This window comes from Trichomycterus rosablanca, chromosome 6 (genome assembly GCF_030014385.1).
Source record: "Trichomycterus rosablanca isolate fTriRos1 chromosome 6, fTriRos1.hap1, whole genome shotgun sequence".
Classification (NCBI taxonomy): domain Eukaryota; kingdom Metazoa; phylum Chordata; class Actinopteri; order Siluriformes; family Trichomycteridae; genus Trichomycterus; species Trichomycterus rosablanca.
Window position 1 is genome coordinate 32352039 of NC_085993.1, and position 25365 is coordinate 32377403.

Consider the following 25365-nt stretch of genomic DNA (forward strand, 5'->3'; position numbering starts at 1 on the left):
TATATATACAGGTCCTTCTCAAAAAATTAGCATATTGTGATAAAGTTCATTATTTTCCATAATGTAATGATAAAAATTAAACTTTCATATATTTTAGATTCATTGCACACCAACTGAAATATTTCAGGTCTTTTATTGTTTTAATACTGATGATTTTGGCATACAGCTCATGAAAACCCAAAATTCCTATCTCAAAAAATTAGCATATCATGAAAAGGTTCTCTAAACGAGCTATTAACCTAATCATCTGAATCAACGAATTAACTCTAAACACCTGCAAAAGATTCCTGAGGCTTTTAAAAACTCCCAGCCTGGTTCATTACTCAAAACTGCAATCATGGGTAAGACTGCCGACCTGACTGCTGTCCAGAAGGCCATCATTGACACCCTCAAGCAAGAGGGTAAGACACAGAAAGAAATTTCTGAACGAATAGGCTGTTCCCAGAGTGCTGTATCAAGGCACCTCAGTGGGAAGTCTGTGGGAAGGAAAAAGTGTGGCAGAAAACGCTGCACAACGAGAAGAGGTGACCGGACCCTGAGGAAGATTGTGGAGAAGGGCCGATTCCAGACCTTGGGGGACCTGCGGAAGCAGTGGACTGAGTCTGGAGTAGAAACATCCAGAGCCACCGTGCACAGGCGTGTGCAGGAAATGGGCTACAGGTGCCGCATTCCCCAGGTCAAGCCACTTTTGAACCAGAAACAGCAGCACTGGACTGTTGCTCAGTGGTCCAAAGTACTGTTTTCGGATGAAAGCAAATTTTGCATGTCATTCGGAAATCAAGGTGCCAGAGTCTGGAGGAAGACTGGGGAGAAGGAAATGCCAAAATGCCTGAAGTCCAGTGTCAAGTACCCACAGTCAGTGATGGTCTGGGGTGCCATGTCAGCTGCTGGTGTTGGTCCACTGTGTTTTATCAAGGGCAGGGTCAATGCAGCTAGCTATCAGGAGATTTTGGAGCACTTCATGCTTCCATCTGCTGAAAAGCTTTATGGAGATGAAGATTTAATTTTTCAGCACGACCTGGCACCTGCTCACAGTGCCAAAACCACTGGTGAATGGTTTACTGACCATGGTATTACTGTGCTCAATTGGCCTGCCAACTCTCCTGACCTGAACCCCATAGAGAATCTGTGGGATATTGTGAAGAGAAAGTTGAGAGACACAAGACCCAACACTCTGGATGAGCTTAAGGCCGCTATCGAAGCATCCTGGGCCTCCATAACACCTCAGCAGTGCCACAGGCTGATTGCCTCCATGCCACGCCGCATTGAAGCAGTCATTTCTGCAAAAGGATTCCCGACCAAGTATTGAGTGCATAACTGAACATAATTATTTGAAGGTTGACTTTTTTTGTATTAAAAACACTTTTCTTTTATTGGTCGGATGAAATATGCTAATTTTTTTAGATAGGAATTTTGGGTTTTCATGAGCTGTATGCCAAAATCATCAGTATTAAAACAATAAAAGACCTGAAATATTTCAGTTGGTGTGCAATGAATCTAAAATATATGAAAGTTTAATTTTTATCATTACATTATGGAAAATAATGAACTTTATCACAATATGCTAATTTTTTGAGAAGGACCTGTATATATATATATATATATATATATATATATATATATATATTTTTTTTTTTTTTTAAACAAACAAACAAATAAAACTAATTTAAATTGAATATTTTTTCAGAGTTTTGTGAAACAGTGAGAATCGGTTTCTCCATCATGACTGTACTTGCTTCAGACTGTCATATAAACAGTTTGTCTCATTGATGGTGCCTTGAAAAGGTCAGCAGAAAACTGGGTCAAATGGGCGTGGTGCGTACAGCTCAATGTAGTGTAGTGACAAGGTAGGTGGCGCCACCTCATTCCTCCTTCCATAGGAAACAATGGCACAGTCTGTGCAAAGCAGTTTTGCCACATGTAATGTAAATTCAGCCTTAGAAAGTTTTTTGCAGGCCTATGCAAGATTAGTACTGCCAAGGTCATAGTTATAAGAATGATATGTTGTTCTGGTGTATAAAATCTCTTGCTCCTTTTTTATTTATTGTCACTTGATGTCTTTCTCTCTCTCCTGCAGCTGATTGGGCGTGGCCGGTACGGATCAGTGTACCGTGGTTCTCTGGACGAGCGCACTGTGGCAGTTAAAGTTTTCTCCAGTGTTAATCGCCAGCCTTTTGTGAATGAGCGTTCCATCTACCGCTTACTGCTGGAGCATGACAACATTGCCCGCTTCCTCGAGACCGAAGAACGAATCGGGACAGACGGGAACCCAGAGTACCTGCTGCTAATGGACTTTTACCCTTATGTGAGCATCCATACATACGAAAACACTGAATCTGAATTTGAAGTGAATTGTTTTGTTTAATGGATATACATAGGAACCTCGATTTAACGGACTAAAAGGGGGTCGCACTGGTCCATTAAATGTGATTGTCCAAAACAGCGAGTTTTTTTTTGCAGGGGGTGCAAAAATATACAAAAACACAGCACTAAAGTCCACAAAGTCTTAAACATGCTCATATGATAAACAGTAAAATGAACAACATAAATAGATATGTAAATTTGTAATGTAAAACCACTAAATTTCACTGCATACTCCTTTAGTTTTTCTAGAGACGTATATCACTCACTGTCTGTTTCTTTACACCATATTCCTCACATATGTGAGCCACAGAAACACCGCTTTCCACTGTCTTAATAAGTTCTAACTTCACAGCAATAAAGCTAAATGCACCCTCTTACGACTTCACTTGTCTTTCAAAGGCATAACTAAGCACTAGAACTTGCAAAAATTAGGCATAAAACACAAAGAAAAAGGCGAGAACAAAGCGGGCCACCTTGCAAAACAAAACCACTCATGTAAACAGAGGGACGTGTGCCGGCTAGCGGACAATTACTGAACTACTGGTCATGATACACTTCTTGCGCGAGCTTTAAACAATCGGACCGGACTTTCGGTTTTCCAGAATTTGTTTGTTAAATCCGAAATCCGTTAAATCGAGGTTCCTCTGTATACACTATTTTGGCAAAAGTAAATGGACATCTGATCATGAGTTTGTTGGACAGTCCACTTTTCCAGAAAGGCCTTTTGAACAGTGTTTGTGGGAATTCAGTCGAAAAAAATGCATTTGTGAGGTTAGGCACTGATGTTGGATAAACAGGCCTGGCTAGCAATGGATATTCAAATTCATCCTAACTGTTTAGGACAGAGCTTTTCACCTCTCTTTAACAAAACATCTCTAACCAATCATGCTTGAAGAAAAATGGGCCTTTTCCAGACTGTTGCCACAGAGTTGTAAGCAAATCATAAGATAGCCTTTTATTATCCCACAGGGGGAAATTTGCAGTGTTACAGCAGCTTTCAAAAATATAAAAATACAAAGTGTTTACATTTATATACACATATATTAAAAAGTAGAAATCTAAGAATATGTAACAAATTACAAATATATATACAGTCTATTAAAAAAGTTAACCAAATATTGCACAGTTATTACAATGTATTGCACAAAGTACAGCAGGTATTGCACTCATTTAAAAAAGTTATTGTACTTGAGAGCAGATTAAAACCATGTGAATTATTGTGAAGGAGATGATTGTCTGCGTTTGGGGTGGTGCTGGTTGTATAGCCTGACAGCAGAAGGAAGGAAGGAGATGCGGTATCTCTCCTTTGAGCAACGCGGGTGAAGAAGCCTGTTGCTAAAGGAGCTGCCCAGTGCTGCCACAGTCTCATGTAGTGGGTGAGAGGTGTTCTCCCCAGCTGCCTCCACTGAGTCCATGGTGCAGCCCAGGACAGAACTCGCCTTTCTGATCAGTTTGTCCAGTTTCTTCCTGTCTGCTATTGTCATGCCGCTGCCATAGCAGACAACACCATAAAAAATGGCTGATGCCACCACCGAATCATAGAAAGAGCATATATACTTATGTTTAATATGTATAATACATTATTAGACAACTTAGGAGTGGTTGTGGATGAAACTAATTTGGATGGGTGACCACACAGTTTAATGTCAGTTCATAGGTACAAATTGTACTAAATATCACTTGCTTGTAAAACTTCCTTATGTGATTTGTAATTTGTCACTTCCTGAAGAGGAGGAAGTGTAGTCTGGCTCCGCTTTCCACCAGTATTTTTTCATGAGAACACACACACGACTTTTGGGATTATATTTTGTGGACTCATGAGTCAAAGGTGGAACTTTTTGGAAGACATGGCTCTTGTTACATCTGGCTTAAAGCTAACACCACATCCCACTGTAAGATCTTCATACCAACACTAAAACATAGCGGTGGTAGTGTGATAGTCTGGGGTTGCTTTGCTTCAACAGGACCTGCATGACTTGTCCTAATTGATGGAACCATGAATTATACTCTCTGTCAAAAAATCTTAAAGAAGAATGTCTGGCCATGAGTTTGTGACCTAAAGTTCAAGCGCACTTGGGTTTTTCAACAGGAAAACGATCTGAAACACACAAGCAAGTCTGAAACTTAGTGAGCTCTCTCTATAGACGGCATTTTTACGTCATCCTATGCACGCTCCTGAGAAGAGGTCTGTTAAGATACCTTAAAATAATGCCTACTAAGGTGCCAAAAGCTATAAACTGATATTTCAAAGCTATAAACTGACTAAATGACGAGGGACCATCCAATGCTTCCTTAGCGGTAAAGGCAATCCCAGCATTAAGAGAGGCACAAAACATAACAAATATGCCGGACAAATGCAGAGCAACAAACTGAGTTCTTTTAAAATGTAAATAAATTGTAATAGATTTTTCATTTGTTTAAAGGTGTACAAATGTAATAAATTTGCAAATTTAAGCTTGTCAGTGACAGTTTAACTATTTTTGGTACATGGAGGGAGATGATTGTGTAACTGTTGTAGCTTAGTAAGGGAAAACTTAGTAAGTGGGAACTGCCTCATAAGTTCGATGTCTTATTAGAATCCTCTCTGTTTAGGCAGCTGCCTAGGTAGACAGTAGGAAACAAGGCAGCTTATATAGGTTTTCAGACAGACCCAAAATTAAGGTTTTGGAGTGGCGACTTGAATCCTATTGAGATGCTGTGGCAAGACCTGAAATGGAAAGTTCATGCTGGAAAACCCTTGAATGTAGCCGAATTAAAACAATTCTGCAAAGAAGAGTGGGCCAAGTAAAAACTTAGTGCAAGTCATCACAATTTCATTTGTTTCTGCCAAACGTCTTACACCTTACGTCCTCATTCTGTTTTCTAATCTGTGATCCGACAGCTTTTACGGCAGCTCGGTCTCCTCTCTGCACAGCGATATTACTCACATATACAAACTAATATATAGAAAGTGGTGGCTGAATTACTAAAAAACTACATATGTGGGCTTCTCACTGATTGAGTGGAGCTTATGTCAGACTGTGTTGCTATAGCAATGTCATCCTGTCATTAGGGAGTCATCTTGGGTCATTAGGAGAGTGTATAAATGAGGAAGTTGTGTGAGAACCATTTAGTATAATTTAATGTGCATCTCTGAACCGGAAAATGTGCAGGTGTCGTATGGGTATCAGGCGTAGATGTCGTGTAGTGTAGTTTCACAGCTTGTGCGAAAAATAAATCTCTCTCCAACACCCCCCCCCCCCCCCCCAAATTAACCAAATGATATTGACAATTGGGTTTAATTTCACTAGCCATACCCAGGCATGATTGTTGCCAGCTATTGAACCTAAACATCAATGAATAGAACCTCTCTGGCAACGTGAAGCAGGCCAATTGCAGTAACACACACAAACATTGTCCAAAACAAAATCTACCAGTCTAGTAAGGCTTACAAAGCCATTGCTGAGGCTCTGGAACTCATCCAGCAGGTCACAAACATCTAAAGAACTGCAGGCCATACATGCCTTGGTTTGTGTCAGTATACACAATTCTACAATAAGAAAGCCAGTGGGCAAAAATGCCACCCATGGGAAAGCTGCAGGGTGCAAACTACTGCTAAAAAAGTGTTACATTTGCCAAAAAAAACATCTACCTGACCATGTGGACTGAAGAGTCGAAGTTACAATTGACACTTGAATCGTTGAATCAACACATCATAACACATCATTTTTGATAATATGATATAAGTACATATTAAGGTGATTATATGATGTGGTTCATCAATATTTACATTTATGGCATATAGCAGATGCTTTTATTTAAAGTGACTTACAATTAAGACCAAATACCATGCAAGCAATCAAACAATAAAGGCGGCAATTTACATTACTCCACTACCGCTGGGATCCAGGGTTTGAACAGACAGCAGTGCTATAGGCCGGTCAATGGATTGGCCTCCTGTCCAGGGTGTGTTACTGCATTTTTGCCCATTAAACCTGGGAAAACCACTGATGCACTGTGACCCTGACCAGGATAAAGCAATAGTAAAACATGATAATAATAAAAATCATTTCTGTTTTCAGGGCTCCTTGTGCACATATCTAAATTCGAGGACAGTGGACTGGTTGAGCTGCTGTCGCTTGGTTCTTTCTGCCACCAAAGGACTGGCTTACCTGCACACAGAGCTAGTAAGAGGAGGTAATGTATGCAATTCGCACATACACTATTAAAGTGTTGTGGAAATCTAGTCTTCTGCAGAAATCTGGACAAGGTTTTGTTTGATGCATAATAACTGATTGTTTTTGCAAAATTATTATATTGGATAAAAATAAAATAATAGAATATTTCATGTCCTAAATTTATGTTTGTGTTTATGTTAAATTTTGTATTTTTATGTTAGTTTTAGGAAATTTATTAGGAACCATGCATCAAAATGTGCTGTTAATGTCATACACTGATCAGCCATAACATTAAAACCACCCCCATGTTTCTACACACACTGTCCATTTTATCAGCTCCACTTACTATATAGGAGTACTTTGTAGTTCTACAATTACTGACTGTAGTCTATCTGTTTCTCTACATGCTTTTTTTAGCCTGCTTTCACCCTGTTCTTCAATGGTCAGGACCCCCCACAGGACCACTACAGAGCAGGTATTATTTAGTTGGTGGATCATTCTCAGCACTGCAGTGGCACTGACATGGTGGTGGTGTGTTAGTGTGTGTTGTGCTGGTATGAGTGGATCAGACACAGCAGCGCTGAAGGAGTTTTTAAATACCGTGTCCACTCTATTAGACACTCCTACCTAGTTGGTCCACCTTGTAGATGTAAAGTCAGAGACGATCGCTCATCTATTGCTGCTGTTTGAGTTGGTCATCTTCTAGACCTTCATCAGTGGTCACAGGACGCTGCCTACGGGGCGCTGTTGGCTGGATGTTTTTGGTTGGTGGACTATTCTCAGTCCAGCAGTGACAGTGAGGTGTTTGAAAACTCCAGCAGTGCTGCTGTGTCTTATCCACTCATACCAGCACAACACACACTAACACACCACCACCATTTCAGTGTCACTGCAGAGCTGAGAATGATCCACCACCCAAATAATACCTACTCTGTGGTGGTCCTGGGAGAGTCCTGACCATTGAAGAACAGCATAAAAGAGGGCTAACAAAGCATGCAGAGAAACAGATGGACTACAGTCAGTAATTGTAGAACTACAAAGTGCTTCTATATGGTAAGTGGAGCTGATAAAATGGACAGTGAGTGTAGAAACAAGGAGGTGGTTTTAATGTTATGGTTGATTGGTGTATAATGTCATACTTAAATTTGTTTTATGTAAAGAAATGGCAGTTCATTTTTGCTTGTCAATTAAAATCATCTGCTGACAACCTTATAGCGATACAATACTACACACATTACTGAGTATCATGTCAACAACATTAAATAAATTATTTATTTAATGAAAAAATCACATTGATGTGACATGTAAAACATAAATAGCATGTAAAGAGCTAGTTCAGCGCAGTGGTATAAATGAGCTAGCCAACTACTGCTGTGATCTGGGTTCGAATCTCATTGGTGCTATTGGCTGGTCGTCGTCTACACAGACCAGATTGGCTATGTCTGAGGCGGGGTAAAGGTCATTGGGAGGTGCACTTTCCAGTTCAGTGCAGGTCCCAAGCATAAATAAAAATGAGAAGGGTTGTGTCAGGGAGGGCACACGACTTAAAAACTGTGCCAAATCAGGTACCCTATCAGAATACGAGAGCAGTTATACAAAAATAATACAGTCAGTTGCTAGCACTGTATAACAACTGTTACGACCCCATCTAGGGAGAAGGCTGTAACACTTAGTTGTAAAAGAGATGAGGAAATAATGATAACCAAATGCACGTGAACAGTTTTATAATAATAAGTGCAGATATTTACAGAAGGTGGGAAGAAGTGATAACGGATGACTATTTAAAAGTGCTTCTTACTATATACAACATTCACAGAACACAGACGAATGACAGGACAGGCTTACACACTCAAACACCGACAACAACACTAAATACACAACAAGCACCAAACACCGTAATCCACAATACACCAGAGCCAAAGTCAATCTGAGGCGAAGCATAAGCCCCTCCTTTTCTCCAGGATCTGCCGTGTTAATTGGTGATGCCACTGCAAACGATTTGCTGTCCTCTGGTTTATTCTCCTGACGGAACAGCGATCCATTGGGTGTTTTTTCCTGCATGAATACTAATAACTCGCTGCGTTAATGCAGTCAATAATTCGCTGCCCTACCAGCCAGCGTAACACAACTTTATATGCTAATTAAAGTAAGATATAGGTGTTTCCCAAATTACATTACAGGGTCTGCAGTGTACTATGTGTATATTATAGCTTTAGGTAAAGGATACAGTGTTTTATTAATTGAAAAAATACATCTTACAACTTTTCATGTGCCCAGCTTAATATAATTGCTTGTTTAATATGATTGCTTGTTTGTTCACCAGTGACTCTGAAATTATAAGCAAGAAATCTTATATGTATAATTTTAATGTGCCTTTATTGCGTTGTTTATGATTCAAAATATTGGATGATTTCCTGTTCCTCCAGCATATAACATTCATTATAACTAAGGCTCAACTGAAATTCAACACCAATTTCAGCTGAGTCAGATTTTGGCATGAGTTACTGTATGCTGCTGAAGGGTGTATGTGTATTTGTGTGAGACATTCCCATCTCTGTTTTTAATTGAAACTTGCCTTAAGGTGGGAATGATTTTTTGACTGGCCACATGTATCAGTAACTCTCTTGGTCATTAGTTACATTTAAAGCTTTTTGCGGACGCTGCTATCTAAAGTGACTTACAGTTGTGACTAGGGATGTAACGATACACTCTACCCACAATGCGATACGATTCACGATACTGGGTTCACGATATGATTTTTTCCCTTTTTTTTTTTTTAAACAAAATGAAATTGAAGACAAATTATGACAAAGTTTCCTTTTATTATTTCTCTTTAAAAAATAAAATACTGTATTTGTGCTTATTATTTTTTATTTATCTAAATAATGAATGCCCCTTTATTTCTGAGGTAGGTATAAACTATGCCAAATAATGCTTATTGTGTAAAAAAAATGAAATTTCAAAACAAATCCAACATTATATAAATAAATGAATAATACAAATAAAGAAAGTATCCTCACATAAATACATTTGGCTGGAAAATCCCCTACCTGGCAACTTTGTGAAGTTCCGTCAACCAGGCGAGGTGAATAGCACCAGTGCCCTCTGCTGTTTAAAGTGAATATCAATTCATCTTAAATGAATAACCAATTCGAATTGTGGCACATGTGCACCGATTTTTAACTGTCTTGTGGTGCATCGTTACATCCCTAGTAGTTGTGACTGATTTCAATTTGATCAACTGAGGGTTTAGGGCTTTGCTCAGGGGCCCAACAGTGGCCACCTAGTGATAGTGAGGCTTGAACCTGAACCTTCTGATTACTAGTCTAATACCTTAACCGCTGAGGTACCAGAAGACATTGATAAATCATGACCATCCCTAGTTTAAATAAAACCTCCACCATTAGAAAAAAACATGATGCTAAAAAGAAAATACAGCAAGTTAGCATAGTGCTGCCTGAAAACACGACTGCTGTTCTTCTAGTAATAACATTTATTGGTTCACATGCCTTTGTAAATTACTAAATAGGATGACTAAAGAAAATGCAGTTTTCTGTGTTACTATACTAAGCAGAATATGCCTGGCCATTACTATGAGTTGGAAGACGGTTGTATGTGTATTTCGAAAATCCTAATCATTAGGGATGTAATGATACTTGCTACCCACGATGCGATGTGATTCACGCTACTGGGTTCTCGATGCGTTTTTTTTCCTGATTTTTTTTACACAAAATGAAATTAAAGACAAATTATGACAAAGTTTCCTTTTATTATTTCTCTTAAAAAATAAAATAATAGACTGTATTTGTGCTTATTTTTTATTTATCTAAATAATGAATGTCCTTTTATTTCTGAGGTAGGTACAAACTATGCAAAACAATGCTGCACATTTCCCTTTTTGTGTAAAAAAAAACCTGAAATGAAGTTTTAAAACAAATCCCACATTAAATAAATAAATGAATCATACAAATAAAGAAAGTATTCTCACATAAATACATTTGGCTGGAAAATTCTGAACCTGGCAACCCTGTAGTGATGTCAACCAGGCGAGGTGAATAGTGCCAGTGCCCTCTGCTGTTTAAAGTGAATATTGATTTATTATACATGTAAACCAATTTGAATCATTACACATGTGAATCGATTTTTAACTGTCTTGTGGTGCATCGTTACATCCCTACTAATTATTCTAAAATGTAAAAAGTTAGCTATTTTTTGCATGTACGTTATACAGTTACATAATTACCAAAGCTGTGTTTTTGCACACTGACATACCAAGGACATGTAAGGCGGCTCTGTGCTAATACAAGGGTTTCAGTCGCAGCTGCTGAGCAAGGTACAATAGTAAAGTGTACCTACAAATAATGGATCGGGACAGACACAGAAACTTATTGATCTTTCTCTTAAAGACTACTAAAGAGGACAACCTGTCAAACTTACAAGCATAAATTTGATGTAGGCAGGTGTGTGGACTCTCTCTCTCTCTCTCTCTCTCTCTCTCTCTCTCTCTCTCTCTCTCTCTCTCTCTCTCTCTCTCTCTTCTACTGTGTTTTTTTCTTTTTTCCATTAGCTCTCAGGGTTCACAGTGTTCTCTCTAAGGGAAGAGAGTATCCCCACATTTATAGTAATGGACTTTCTCTGCACACTGTTTGTTGATTTTCCTCTTTCTCAGTGCAGTCTTCCTGTAGCAGTGTCTCTGGGGCACTGACTTGGCATATCACCCCCCCATCCCAACACACACACACACATTCACACACACATATACTCGTTCCCATCCACAGCATCCCTGTTACTGCAGTGGACGCTGGTGTTCTAGAGTGGGAATGTTGATCTTCAGATCTCGCTTTTGTACTTTATTTTATCACAATGCAGTCGTGGGTCCTTCATGATCTGGTGCATTATGTTTTCATTTTTTTTATTTATGCATTTTCTCCCCTTTTTCTCCCTTTTTAGCGCGTCCAATTGCGTCATGCTTCCTCTCCACCAGTGCCGATCCCCGCTCTGATTGAGGAGAACAAACCTAACCCACGCCCCCTCCGACACGTGGGCAGCATTCCGTATGCATCTTATCACCCACACTTTGAAGGAGAGAGACACCCTGAGAGCACTCTTCTCATCTCTGTGCAGGCGCCATCAATCAGCCAGCAGAGGTCGTAATTGCACCAGTTATGAGAGAGAGACCCTATCCGGCTTAATCCCACCCATATCTGAACAACAGGCCAATCGTTGTTCATGTGGCCGCTCAGCCTAGCCAGCAGGCAGGGCTAAGGTTCAATACGCTGTATTCGAGATCCCAGCTCTGGTTCCAGCGTGTGTTTTTACCGCTGCGCCACCTGAGCTGCCGTGCATTATGTTTTTACATGTAACTGTTTTGGATGATTTTAAAAGTCATTCTTCTAAAAGATCAAGTAACGAGGCGGGTCATGCTATGCTACATTAGTGTAAGGTGAAACCCTCACTCCTGCAGAATTAAAAATGAACCCAGTTGCAGGATGCTTAACCAAGGCAGAACTACTGATACTGTGAATATACTAGAATACTGTGGCTAAAAAGCCACTAACAAAAAAAGGCAATGGAACAGTGGCGGCTCCTGCCAAATCTCTCAGGGGAGGCAATTGTTGCGATGATGGCCAAGGTGACTCGTTCAATGGTTAAATTAAAGCTTAGGAGTGGGGGGTAGGCGGTTAGGGTTGCACCTATAAAAAATATAACGGGTCTTACACAGTCATAGGAACATTATCAAAATGTTTTATTTAGGCTGTTTAACATTTATTATTTTCATAATTTATAATAATAAATCAGAACCATATTTTAGGCAAAACAACATAAAGAACATCATGTAACATTGTTTTCTCAATAGTGCAAACAATATTTTTACATAATCCATCTTCACACTGATATGCAGCCCCGGTTCTGGACTGCATTGCTCAGGGGGCAGTGAGAGAAGTGCCGGCCCTGCTTGTGTTACTTTACTTTCGCACTACACACGGCGTTACTAAGACTAAAAGTGAACACTACTTACAATAATAACCAAACGCTTTCTAATTCTTACGGTAGCAGCAGTTTCCTTCTGTTTCACACATAACACCCTGTCTCAGTGTGCAGCATTTCTCTCCCATTGATAAAATACAGAACATCACCTTTAGTTTCCAAATAAGGAACGATTACGTGTGACGCAAGCACGTAAGTGCGTGCCCCCCCGGAAGTTATTCAAAATGCATTGCAGTGCCTGCAGTTAAAAAAAAAAAGAGCTTTAACATGAGAGTCTATGAGAGCAATCTGGGGCGATTTTCAGTTAGAGTGAAGTTTCCCCAAAAGGAGCGGTACTGTACGGAACACAACTCGACGCTGATTGGACTACGATATTCCGAGGCAAGACAGACTGTCACAGATAGTTTAACACTGGTTGAATGTGATAGAAATATTTCCTCCCTTTCGCCCTTTGGTGGTGCGTCGCCCGATCGCCCTAAGGAACGAGCCGCCCCTGCAATGGATAAATAAAAGCAGTGGGCAAAATAATGGAAACAAAGTAACAAATCAAAGACAAAAACATCTGTAGCCCACAACAGAGAAAGTGGGTAGAAAAAGGATAGTGCAGTAATGAATACTGGTTGTCACAATATGGCAAGCTGCCTCAACTGCCTATGACAACCAAGTTCTTAAAGAAGAGGAAAGAGTGAAAACTATTCAGTATCTCCTTGTGCTCTTGCTGAGCAGGTAATACTGTACTGTAGGGAACTACTAACTAAGCCTAAGCCCAAATCATGTGGACAACATTTCCCCAACAGCATAACAGAGCTAACAGCCTTTCACTGTAGGGATAAAGAAGTCCAATACATGACTCCTCCAAATGTTGACATCATTTGGCACAGTTTAGAAAGACGAAAGCATTTACTGTATATGCATCATGTACACAATGAACCAACATCATGTATGCATTATGTACAGAATGAACCAACCAGATGGTTCTGCAAACAATTGCACATACACACACACACACACACACACACACATACAACACATAAAACATGTTAAAAAACAAATATATTAACTGGACTATACTCTCTCTCTCTCCTCTCTTTACTCTTTTCCTTTCTCCCTTTTAGACCTGTATAAGCCTGCTGTGTCACACAGGGATCTGAACAGTAGGAACGTGTTGGTGAAGACAGATGGCTCCTGTGTGATCAGTGATTTTGGCCTGTCCATGACTTTAACAGGGAAAAGACAGTCCGGTCATGCAGATGATGACAACACTGCCATCAGTGAGGTCGGTACTGAGTTCACCCTAAGGCATGTTTTAGTCGGTACATGGTCGGCCGAAGTACACCAATTACACACATTAGTGAGGGATGCACGTCATTTCAAGTATGTAATAAAATGTATTCCAACATTTATTCTTAGTATATGTAAAAAGAGGGATGCTTAGTGATGCAGCTGTATATTGTGCGAGCCCGCTGTTGCTGGGATCCAGGGTTTGAATCCCCAGTTGTGCTATTGGCTGGTCAGGTGTCTACATATAGACATGATTGGCTATGTCTGAGTGAAGCCCCATGATGGATGGGTGTCCTGTTCGAGGTGAGTGACTGTGTCCAGTCAGTTCAGGGAAGCCAGACCCACCGTAAGGCTGGCCAGGATAAAGTGGTGGTAAAACAGGAAAATTAAATGGAAACTAATAAACGATAAACTGTGCTATGATCGACTATGTTTATTTAGCCCTGTAAAAAAATAATAGAACTGGCAGCATTTAGATGAATCAGAACCATTTTGGGAAAATGTTGTCTGGTCAGACAGAACAAAGATTAAACTATTTGGCTATAATTCACCTTGTCATGGTTTTTTTGTTTTGTTTTTTCTCTTTTTCTTCAGTGTTCCCCCCAATTTTCTCCCCTAATCTAATCTAATCTAATCTAATCTAATCTAATCTAATCTAATCCAATTACCCTGACTGCGTTACGCTTCACCTCCACCGATACAACCCTCCACTGCTGACTGAGGAGCTTCGCAACTGACACATGCCCCCTCTGACATGTGCACAGTACCAATTGCCTCACCTGCACAAGGCGAGTTCATATGCGGATCAGCCTTGTGCACGGAGAGCCACACCCTGATCAGCATTATTCCCCAACTCCGCACAGGCGCCATAAATCAGCCAGCAGAGGTCGTAATTGCACCAGTTATGAGGAACCCTGGTCCGGCTTATCCCACCCTAAACAACAGCCAATCGTTGTTCATGTAGCCGCCCAGCCCAGACGGATGGCAGAGCTGAGATTCGATATGATGTATTAGAAATCCCAGCTCTGGTGTGCTAGCGTATTTTACCACTGCGCCACCTGAGCGGCTCCTTGTCATGTTTTTAAAAATGTTCAAGAGGTGCGCCTATGATCCCTAAATCATACGACTAGTAAAGTATGAAGTGGAAACATTATGATATGGGGCTACTTCACTACAAACTGTTTTTGATTACACGTCATCAAAAAAAATTAAAAATCGAGTTGTGTACTAGGAAATAAAGACAAATGGCCAAATGTAATTTGCCAAAAAAACTAAATCCAAATGTTTTAACAAAACAACCACCCAAAACATTAAACTTAAAACATTAAATAACTTAAAATTCATCTGGTGAAGCTGCTTGCATTGCAGAGGCAATCTTTGAACTTTAATACTATTAAAAATGTTAACCAATGGGACACTCGTAACATCAGGGATTTGAATAAGGCTCCACAGTGATGCAAAGAGCTAATAATTTCTTACCGTTGATGTCTAGAAACTGCAATTCTGTTAGCTATTTCTAGTGTATGTAAACTTGACTGTTTGCTTTTCAAAATAGCTACAAATAAAACCATACTTTCTGCAGTTAGAATAGCCAGGCATAGCATCAAATTAAATGTTATTATTATAGTACTATACTAATCATTCCTGTATACTGTATCTTTAGGCTCTTAGCTGATCTAACAGCTATAGAAAGTAAAGTGTAAATATCCTTGTGTGGCAGGTGGGTACAGTGCGCTACATGGCTCCAGAGGTACTGGAAGGAGCTGTGAATCTGCGAGACTGTGAGGCAGCATTAAAGCAGGTGGATGTTTATGCATTAGGTCTACTCTACTGGGAATGCTTCATGCGCTGTGCTGATCTCTTTCCAGGTACTGATCACACACAGACATTACAAATCTGAGGACTATATAAGAAATGAATGTGCAAACGTAAAACACTTATATATACATGAATCTTTATTGCCATCACCCCTTCTCAGGTGAATCAGTGGCCACGTTCCAGCTAGCTTTCCAGACGGAGTTGGGAAATCACCCAACCATAGAAGAAATGCAGGCACTTGTCTCCCGGCAGAAACAAAGACCTAGATTCCCAGAAGCCTGGAAGGAAAACAGCCTGGTAAAAAGCATTGACATTTATTTTCCATTTTAAAAAATGCTGTAAAAATCTGTGATTTTGTTAATCCTTTTACATCTTTATTTAACTGACAATTATTTTAGTTTTCATTAATTCATTGAATAATTTTATTTAACCATTTCATATTTTAAATAAAGCAACACTCCCACCCCTCATAAGATGTGTTGCCTATTATAAAAAAATACAAATAGTCCAAAGACTTATTTCCATTGTGGTCCCTATAAATAGACAAATCCTAGAATATACAGTGTATCACAAAAGTGAGTACACCCCTCACATTTCTGCAAATATTTTATTATATCTTTTCATGGGACAACACTATAGAAATAAAACTTGGATATAAGTTAGAGTAGTCAGTGTACAGCTTGTATAGCAGTGTAGATTTACTGTCTTCTGAAAATAACTCAACACACAGCCATTAATGTCTAAATGGCTGGCAACATAAGTGAGTACACCCCACAGTGAACATGTCCAAATTGTGCCCAAAGTGTCAATATTTTGTGTGACCACCATTATTATCCAGCACTGCCTTAACCCTCCTGGGCATGGAATTCACCAGAGCTGCACAGGTTGCTACTGGAATCCTCTTCCACTCCTCCATGATGACATCACGGAGCTAGTGGATGTTAGACACCTTGAACTCCTCCACCTTCCACTTGAGGATGCGCCACAGGTGCTCAATTGGGTTTAGTCCATCACCTTTATCTTCAGCTTCCTCAGCAAGGCAGTTGTCATCTTGGAGGTTGTGTTTGGGGTCGTTATCCTGTTGGAAAACTGCCATGAGGCCCAGTTTTCGAAGGGAGGGGATCATGCTCTGTTTCAGAATGTCACAGTACATGTTGGAATTCATGTTTCCCTCAATGAACCGCAGCTCCCCAGTGCCAGCAACACTCATGCAGCCCAAGACCATGATGCTACCACCACCATGCTTGACTGTAGGCAAGATACAGTTGTCTTGGTACTTCTCACCAGGGCGCCGCCACACATGCTGGACACCATCTGAGCCAAACAAGTTTATCTTGGTCTCGTCAGACCACAGGGCATTCCTGTAATCCATGTTCTTGGACTGCTTGTTTTCAGCAAACTGTTTACTGGCTTTCTTGTGCGTCAGCTTCCTTCTGGGATGACGACCATGCAGACCGAGTTGATGCAGTGTGCGGCGTATGGTCTGAGCACTGACAGGCTGACCTCCCACGTCTTCAACCTCTGCAGCAATGCTGGCAGCACTCGTGTCTATTTTTTAAAGCCAACCTCTGGATATGACGCCGAACACGTGGACTCAACTTCTTTGGTCGACCCTGGCGAAGCCTGTTCCGAGTGGAACCTGTCCTGGAAAACCGCTGTATGACCTTGGCCACCATGCTGTAGCTCAGTTTCAGGGTGTTAGCAATCTTCTTATAGCCCAGGCCATCTTTGTGGAGAGCAACAATTCTATTTCTCACATCCTTAGAGAGTTCTTTGCCATGAGGTGCCATGTTGAATATCCAGTGGCCAGTATGAGAGAATTGTACCCAAAACACCAAATTTAACAGCCCTGCTCCCCATTTACACCTGGGACCTTGACACATGACACCAGGGAGGGACAACGACACATTTGGGCACAATTTGGACATGTTCACTGTGGGGTGTACTCACTTATGTTGCCAGCTATTTAGACATTAATGGCTGTGTGTTGAGTTATTTTCAGAAGACAGTAAATCTACACTGCTATACAAGTTGTACACTGACTACTCTTAAGTTATATCCAAGTTTCATGTCTATAGTGTTGTCCCATGAAAAGATATAATGAAATATTTGCAGAAATGTGAGGGGTGTACTCACTTTTGTGATACACTGTAGCAAGCATTGGACCATAATGCACTGAAACATAAATTTAATACTTTAAATGAAACAATCAGCATCATTAAAAGTAACTACTAACCATCAAATTTTCCCCGTTATGTAACATTTCCTAATGTCATGTCTAAAGTTTTGCAAACTGTCAACTATGTTAAAACGTCCTGATAAATGATTCCTCAATGTTGCTCCTACATATATAAGATAATTCCTACCCACTTTACTGTTAAAACACAGAGAAACAAATAATGTGGACTATCTTCTAGTACAATAACAATAAACAAATAATGGTATGACTGACCAACTTGATTGTAAAGCGTCCTACTACTGTGATAAATGAAGCCACATGGGCTTAGGAGTACTTCAGAAAAATGTTGTGACTTAACACAGTCCACTACTGCATCAAGAAATGTAACTTTATTAAACAAAGAAAAAGCCATGCATCAGTTCTCTGCAGAAATGTATCCTAGTCCTCTGGTCCCAAGTTTATCTTGAGTTCTTCATGGACTGAAAGACAGTGGAAACGTGCTGCTGTCAGATGAGTCCACGCTTCAGCTTGTTTTCGGAAAAATGGACACTGAGTTCTCTGTGCCAAAAAGGACTGTTATCACAAAAGGTGCAAAAGACAACATGTGTCATGGTGTGAGGCTGCATCTCTGCCCACAGCATGACTGACTTGTGTGAAAGTTCCATTAAAGCAGAGGCATTAAATCTGTGGTTATTTTAGCAGGACAATGGCATGAATTTGTAGATACAGAGTGTGTGTGCTCATCTTGCTTGCCTGCAGCCCATATTTATCTTATATTGACAATGTATGGTGCATAATCACAATCAGACAACAGACTACAGACTGTTAAGCAGCTGAAGTCTTGTACATAGAAACATGGATTACAGATTTACTGATGTATATTCTATTCATATTCTACATTTAAATATACCTTTAAAATTGTATATTTTAAGTAGATATTATTCTTTTAATTGTGTTATTGTTATTTAATACACATATTGTACTGTTCAAACTGCTGAAAATGTTGCTGGAACATGTTGCTGGATTTTGCTCTAAAACAGCACCGCTTAACAAGCAACAACAAGCAACCTTGTTAGTGCTTGGAGTGCCATTTAGGATACAGCCACCAAGTTAGTTTTGCTGATACATTTGTTGTTGTTCATAGTCTATTACATTATTAGCCTTATAGCCCTAACATGCCTGACCTGTCTCTGTGTTCAGACTCTGCGTTCCCTGAAGGAGACTATGGAAGACTGCTGGGATCAGGATGCTGAGGCTCGTCTCACAGCTCAGTGTGCGGAAGAGCGGCTGGCTGAGCTGCTTCTCCTCTGGGAACGGGACAAATCCATGAGCCCTGCTCTAAACCTCAGCACTACGATGCACAATCACAGGTAATCAAGAACCAAGTAATAATAATGAGTAGAGACTTGTTACAGTGTTACAGTGACTCAGGTAGTCATGGTGTTTTATGTGACATTTACCTTACTGTCAAATTACTAATTAAAATGTATTGAATTATGTTACCATTATTATTATCATTTTGGGGTGGCACGGTGGCTTAGTGGGTAGCACTGTCGTCCCACAGCAAGAAAGTCCTGGGTTTGATCCCCAGGTGAAGCGGTCCGGGTCCTTTCTGTGTGGAGTTTGCATGTTCTCCCTTTGTCTGCGTGGGTTTCCTCTGGAAGCTCCGGTTTTCTCCCACAGTCCAAAGACATGCAAGTGAGGTGAACTGGAGATACAAAATTGTCCTTTCATGAATGTAACCAAAGTGTGTAAAACATGACGTTAAAATCCTAATAAATAAAAAATAATTGTTATTACTTTTAAAAGCATTAAACAGTGGCTTTCACACATCTCAGAAAAAAGCACATGGAATGATTGAAGTAACTGTTCTTGCATTGAGAAGTTCATGTGTTTGTTAATAAAAAGCACCTGCTAACTAAAATGCTCACTCATACTCACTCACTTTCTAAGCCGTTTATCCTAATCAGGGTCAGGGGGTGCTGGAACCTATCCCAGCTCTCAATGGGTGCAAGGCACAGAGAAATACCCTGGACAGGGCGCCAGTCTATTGCACGGCAGACACACAAACACATTCACACCTTAACAAACACACACATCTGAGGGCATGTTTGTAGTATCTCCAATTTACCTAACTGCATGTCTTTGGACTATGGGAGGAAACCCACACAGACATGGGGAGAACATGCAAACTCCACATAGAAAGGACCCACCTCCACCTGAGAATCAAACCCAGGACCTTCTTGCTGTGAGGCAACAGGGCTACCCACAGTGCCACCGTGCCCCTGCTAGATGCGGTAAATGTAAATTTATAGTCATTTGGCCAGTGGTAGTTCAGCAGGTAAACAGAAGGTTGCTTTTTCAAGACCCACCACTACCAGATGTTACTGTTCGGCCCTTGAGCAAGACACCTAACCCTTAATTGCTTGGATTATATACTGTCACAATTATAAGCAGTTTCAGATGACAGTGTCTGCTAAGTGCTGTAAATGTAAATTCAGATTTTAAAATATGTGGTTTCAGCTTTTCTGTTTCTTTTGTTTGTGACTCCTCCAGGAACTTGTCTCATGAGCGCCAAACACCAAAGCCTGGCCCAGAAATGTCCTCTGTGGCCACTGATGAGGGCAGAGAGGGTGAAGCTACAACTCTCCACAGTGATTCAGCTACAGAGCCGGCCCTGACAGGAGAGCTCAATCCCACAGGCGTTATAGCTGTAGAGAAGAACAGGAACTGCATCAACTACGAGCGTCAGCAGGCACAATCACGCCACTTCGGGTCTGATGGCAACACTCCCATAGGTTCTTCTGAGCCTGTGCCAGCAGTGTGCATTGCCGGGCCTCTCCGTGCCCAGCTTACCCAGGAGGACCTGGAGACCCCCAAGCTGGACTTGAGCGAGGTGCAGCGCAACCTGCGCGAAAGCTCTGACGAGAGCCTCATGGAGCACTCGCAAAAACAGTTCAGCTCATCTGAAACCACAATCCCTTTCTACCCACTGGTGGAAATGTCCACCGAGGTATCTAGACACAGTGACACCCCTGGATCTGTCCTGCCCAAGCAGCAAAACGTCCCTAAGAGACCCAGCAGCCTGAGCCTCAACACAAAGTCTGCTGGAAAACTTTCCTCATCTTCCTCGGCTTCATCTCTTAGAATGAAGTTAGGGAAGCTGGCCAAGAGTAATCTGAAAAGGGTTGACGTGGGCGTGGCCAGAGCAAAATCTGCTCCTGGACCCCGACCGGTTGTGGTGGTCACCAACAACGCAGTCTCCTCTATAATGGCAAATTTAAGCGGAGGATCCAGTCATGTGCCTCCTGTCGGCACTCTAAACGCCGCCGAATCTCAGGTTAAAGAAAGTACTGAGGAGCTGACTTTTGGCCTCTTAACTGCCAGCCCAGACGAGCAGGAGCCGCTGCTGCGGAGAGATGCCCAGCTAGACAGCAACACCAACAACAATAACAGCAATAACAACGGGGATGGAAACGGTGACGGTGAGAGTGAGGGTGCAGGAGGAGAGGGAGGAGAGACTAATGAGAGCACTGCTTCAGCTGGAGACCCTCATACCTCATCTATATCTGAGCCTCCGGCATTGCCACCTCCGTGCCAGCCTGCTCCTCTTCTAGCAGCACCTGAAGCTGGACCGTTAGCACAGCCACAAGGAGAAGCATTATTAAGACAGAACCGTGTGCGCAGACCAGAGAGACCCAACTCACTGGATCTGTCCTTTACTACACACCCCTTACTGGGTGAGTTTACAGCAGATTCTACTTTGTCCTTAGGGTGCATTCACATGAGAAGAGATTTGCGCTTTGCTCACGGCGAGCTTTGGCGCTTTGAGCCGCTTTGTTGCGGTAAGATGTCATCAAAGTGCGGAAATGAGACGAATAACCGTCAAATCCACATTCACACACATCTGTGTTTAGCTGTATTTTTCTCACTGTTTCACTTTTAAACTTGTGTTATAGCTCGGAGTGCTGAGATATTGTGAGAATCAGCTTTTCCGAGAGATTAAAATGCTCATCATTAAAGAAAAGCAACATGGTTTTACATGGTTTAACATGTATTAACAGAACGACATAGGAACATAGGAACACTTCCTCAGTCGTTTTTTTTATGCATTTCCTCTCTTTTTCTCCCCATTTTAGCGCGTCCAATTTTTACCCAATTGCGTTATGCTTCCTTGCCACTAGAGCTGACCCCCGCCCCGATTGAGGAGAGCGAGACTGTCACACGCCCCCTCTGAAACGTGTTTCACCTGCACGAGGCGGGGTCATATGCCGATCAGCTTTGTGCTCGGAGAGCCACACCCTCGTCAGCATTATTCCTCGACTCAACCAGCCAGCAAAGATCATAATTCTCTCCGTTATGAGGAGTCCCTATCCGGCTCATCCAACCCTATGAACAACAGCCAATCGTTGTTCATGCAGCCGCCCAGCCCAGCCCAGCCCAGCCAGTATTTGAAATCCCAGCTCTGGTGTGCTAGTGTGCTTTACCACTGCGCCACCTGAGCGGCAGGTCGTTTTTTAATACAATAAGTCACGTTAAGTTTTGTTCATGTTTAGCATTGTTCGTAGTCGTTTTACCGCATCATATCAAACAGTTTTATTGAAAGTGCTTTGAAAACGTCAGCAGCAAACTGCGTCAAAGTTCAATCAGGAGAACTTTGAACGCCGTGGCAAGCACAAAAATCGTGAGCCCAACCGCGCCACACTCCACAGGACAGTGGCACAGCTGGCACAAAAACTGTTTTGCCGCTTCTCATGTTAATGAGCCCTTACTGAGTGAGTTTAACAGTTAAATTTCAAATTACTCTACATTCATTATATGGCTTAAAGTTTGTGGACACCTGTCCTTGAGCATGTTGGACTTTTCCAAATTTGATTGGAAATCTTCTGTTTCTCTCATTCAGCTGATGCTTTTAGGTAAAGTCATGTCACACATGCATTAGACTGTTTAAATCCATTAAACTATAAAAACTCCATAAATTTTCAAATAATTCAAGTAAATTTATGAAATATATCAAAGTTAAGGCAGGCTAAGACCCTGTGATGGATTGGTGTCCTGTGTTACTGCATTGCCCCCAGTGATTCCAGAAAAAACGAACCTGCCGCAACCCTGACAAGGATAAAGCAGTGGCAAAGCATGAAAACGAAGTAAAAAGAAACTATTAATATATTTTAAATAAGGCCCTACTTATTTATAACGGACCATAAAATGACCAGTTTACTGCGTAGTATGCAATTTGCTGTGAAATTAAAAACTTAAGGTTTGTGTTTAGTTTCATGCACGTAGCGTTCAAGTGTCTCATGTTTTCTGGTTGAATTGCACTATGAGGTGATCCTAGTAATCCTATAGCAATTCAGTTAGCAATCGCCTAGTCAAAATGTCCAAGATGTCGAAGTCTGGAAAACTCCCAACCAATTCTGTGGACGCAGAGGTATTTGAGACAGAACTTTGCACCGTTACTGGTTCCTCTAGGTTTACATTCAACCGTTAAGGTAGGCTGTGCTGTGTATTGTAGCTTCCATTTATTCTACCATTCAATTTATATGTGTAATTTAATGACTGCCATGAAATGTGGCATTTTCATGTAAAAATCTGTGAAATCTGTGATGAGGTCCATGAAATTAATCACATTTTCCAGTGAACTTGGTGGGGCCTTCTGTATTAAAAAAAATCTAAATGTGGCCAAATGTGAAGGTAAATGCATTATTTTAGGAAGCTCAGTAGTTTATTTAATTTAGGGAACTAAACGTTGATTATCATGGTCAGGGTAGTGTTGAGACCGATTGCCACAGGGCTCAAGGCAGGAATAACCTTGACAGGGTGCCAGTCCATCACAGGGCCTCAGTCTTACCCCCTTAATTCCAGACATAGGCAATCATGTATAAATGCACAGCCAGGTGATACTAGCTTAACTGACCGTTGGGGCGGCACGGTGGCTCAGTGGGTAGCACTGTCGCCTTACAGCAAGAAGGTCCTGGGTTCGATCCCCAGGTGGGGCAGTCCGGGTCCTTTCTGTGTGGAGTTTGCATGTTCTCCCTGTGTCTGTGTAGGTTTTCTCCAGGTGCTCCGGTTTCCTCCCACAGTCCAAAGACATGCAAGTGAGGTGAATTGGAGACACTAAATTGTCCATGACTGTGTTTGATAAAACCTTGTGAACTGATGAACCTTGTGTAATGAGTAACTACCGTTCCTGTCATGATTGTAACCAAAGTGTAAAACATGATGTTAAAATCCTAATAAACAAACAAACTGACCGTTGTGCACCCTAACATTATAATGTTTTTCATTATGTGGCTTTTACATGGTGGCTGCTCTGTTTAGGCACCAACAGCCAAGTTGCATTACACACATACTAGCCTATGAATAATTACTGTCTTTGTAAATCGCTTAAATTGTACCCACCGCAACCCTAAGTAGGATAAAGCGGTGGTAAAACATCCAATGAATTGATTGAATGAATGTTTTACTGGAACATTATTACTCTGACACATGTATTTGTTGATCTCATCTCTGTTATTAATGCTCTTTTTAATTAACTTGGTCATGTTCGGCAGACACACTGATTTCAAATTGTAATTAAACTTTTGACCGGATCTATTTTAAAGCTTTCCGCACCACAACAACGCAATTAGAAATAATGATTGTTAATGGTACAACCCATTAAATACCTATTTTGGTATACTTCTCCCTGCTGATTTTTGTTTGACAAGTAAACATAACCTGTTTTTTTCTCTCACACAGGAGGCCTTTCAGATTTAGACGGAAAGGAGGGATCTGGAGAAAAGATTAAAAAACGCGTAAAGACGCCCTACGCTTTGAAGAAGTTGCGTCCTGCGACCTGGGTCATCACCACAGATACTTTGGATGCTGAAGTAAACAATAACAGGTGTCCTGGAGGTCCGACCCAAGGTCAGGCTGGCTCTACCAGACCCAAATCCACCCCTGTGCTGTTCGTGAGGGGTCGAGGGGGATTGACCTCCACTTTCACCACCGATTCCAGTGACTGCACCTTTTAAATCTCAGCCCTGCCTTGCCACATACACGCTTTTCTGCTCGGGTTCTGACCATCAGAGAGCTTCACACTCGACAGACAGTGTTGAGATCAATGTGAGGGCATTGCTGGATACATACAAGTCGAACTCAAATGATAATGGTAATATTATAATATTAATATTATAAGCTCATTTCTACTGCCTGTGGAAAAATTCTGAAGTAGCACAGCTGTGCATCAATCATTTTATTGAAATTCTTTTCAAAGTATTATTTATATTTTTTCTGGACTTTCATTATTATTATTTTTTAACGTTGCACTTAAATGTAAGAATCATGCGTTTTACTCTTAAATTGACCTCAATTACTGTCTCTAAACAGTTTCATCAATGCAAATAGCTTCACATGACGTTTTATAAATAATGTAATCAATATTAAAGAGCACATGATATGTATGATACACAAAGGTGAAAGCTTTAATAGTGCAGTGCAGGCTGTGTATGATCAAGTAATTCGCACTTGTGTTCTCAAATAGAAAGCTCTGCACTTTCCTGCCTCTCACACTCTAAATAACAAATTCTAAATAAC

The 25365-nt window shown here is 41.0% G+C and overlaps 1 protein-coding gene across 1 annotated transcript in view; it reads left to right on the top strand.

The window, feature by feature from the left end:
- The window catches only part of bmpr2a (bone morphogenetic protein receptor, type II a (serine/threonine kinase)), a 61490-nt gene extending 36672 nt beyond the window's left edge, over positions 1 to 24818 (top strand). Inside the window, exons 6-13 of the mRNA XM_062996857.1 lie at positions 2078 to 2305; positions 6426 to 6540; positions 13625 to 13785; positions 15511 to 15658; positions 15769 to 15905; positions 18988 to 19157; positions 20344 to 21527; positions 24529 to 24818. Coding sequence (XP_062852927.1) covers positions 2078 to 2305; positions 6426 to 6540; positions 13625 to 13785; positions 15511 to 15658; positions 15769 to 15905; positions 18988 to 19157; positions 20344 to 21527; positions 24529 to 24803 — 2418 coding nt within the window. The 3' untranslated portion in view covers positions 24804 to 24818. The remainder of the gene's footprint in view (positions 1 to 2077; positions 2306 to 6425; positions 6541 to 13624; positions 13786 to 15510; positions 15659 to 15768; positions 15906 to 18987; positions 19158 to 20343; positions 21528 to 24528) is intronic.
- The last annotated feature ends 547 nt before the right edge of the window (positions 24819 to 25365 follow it).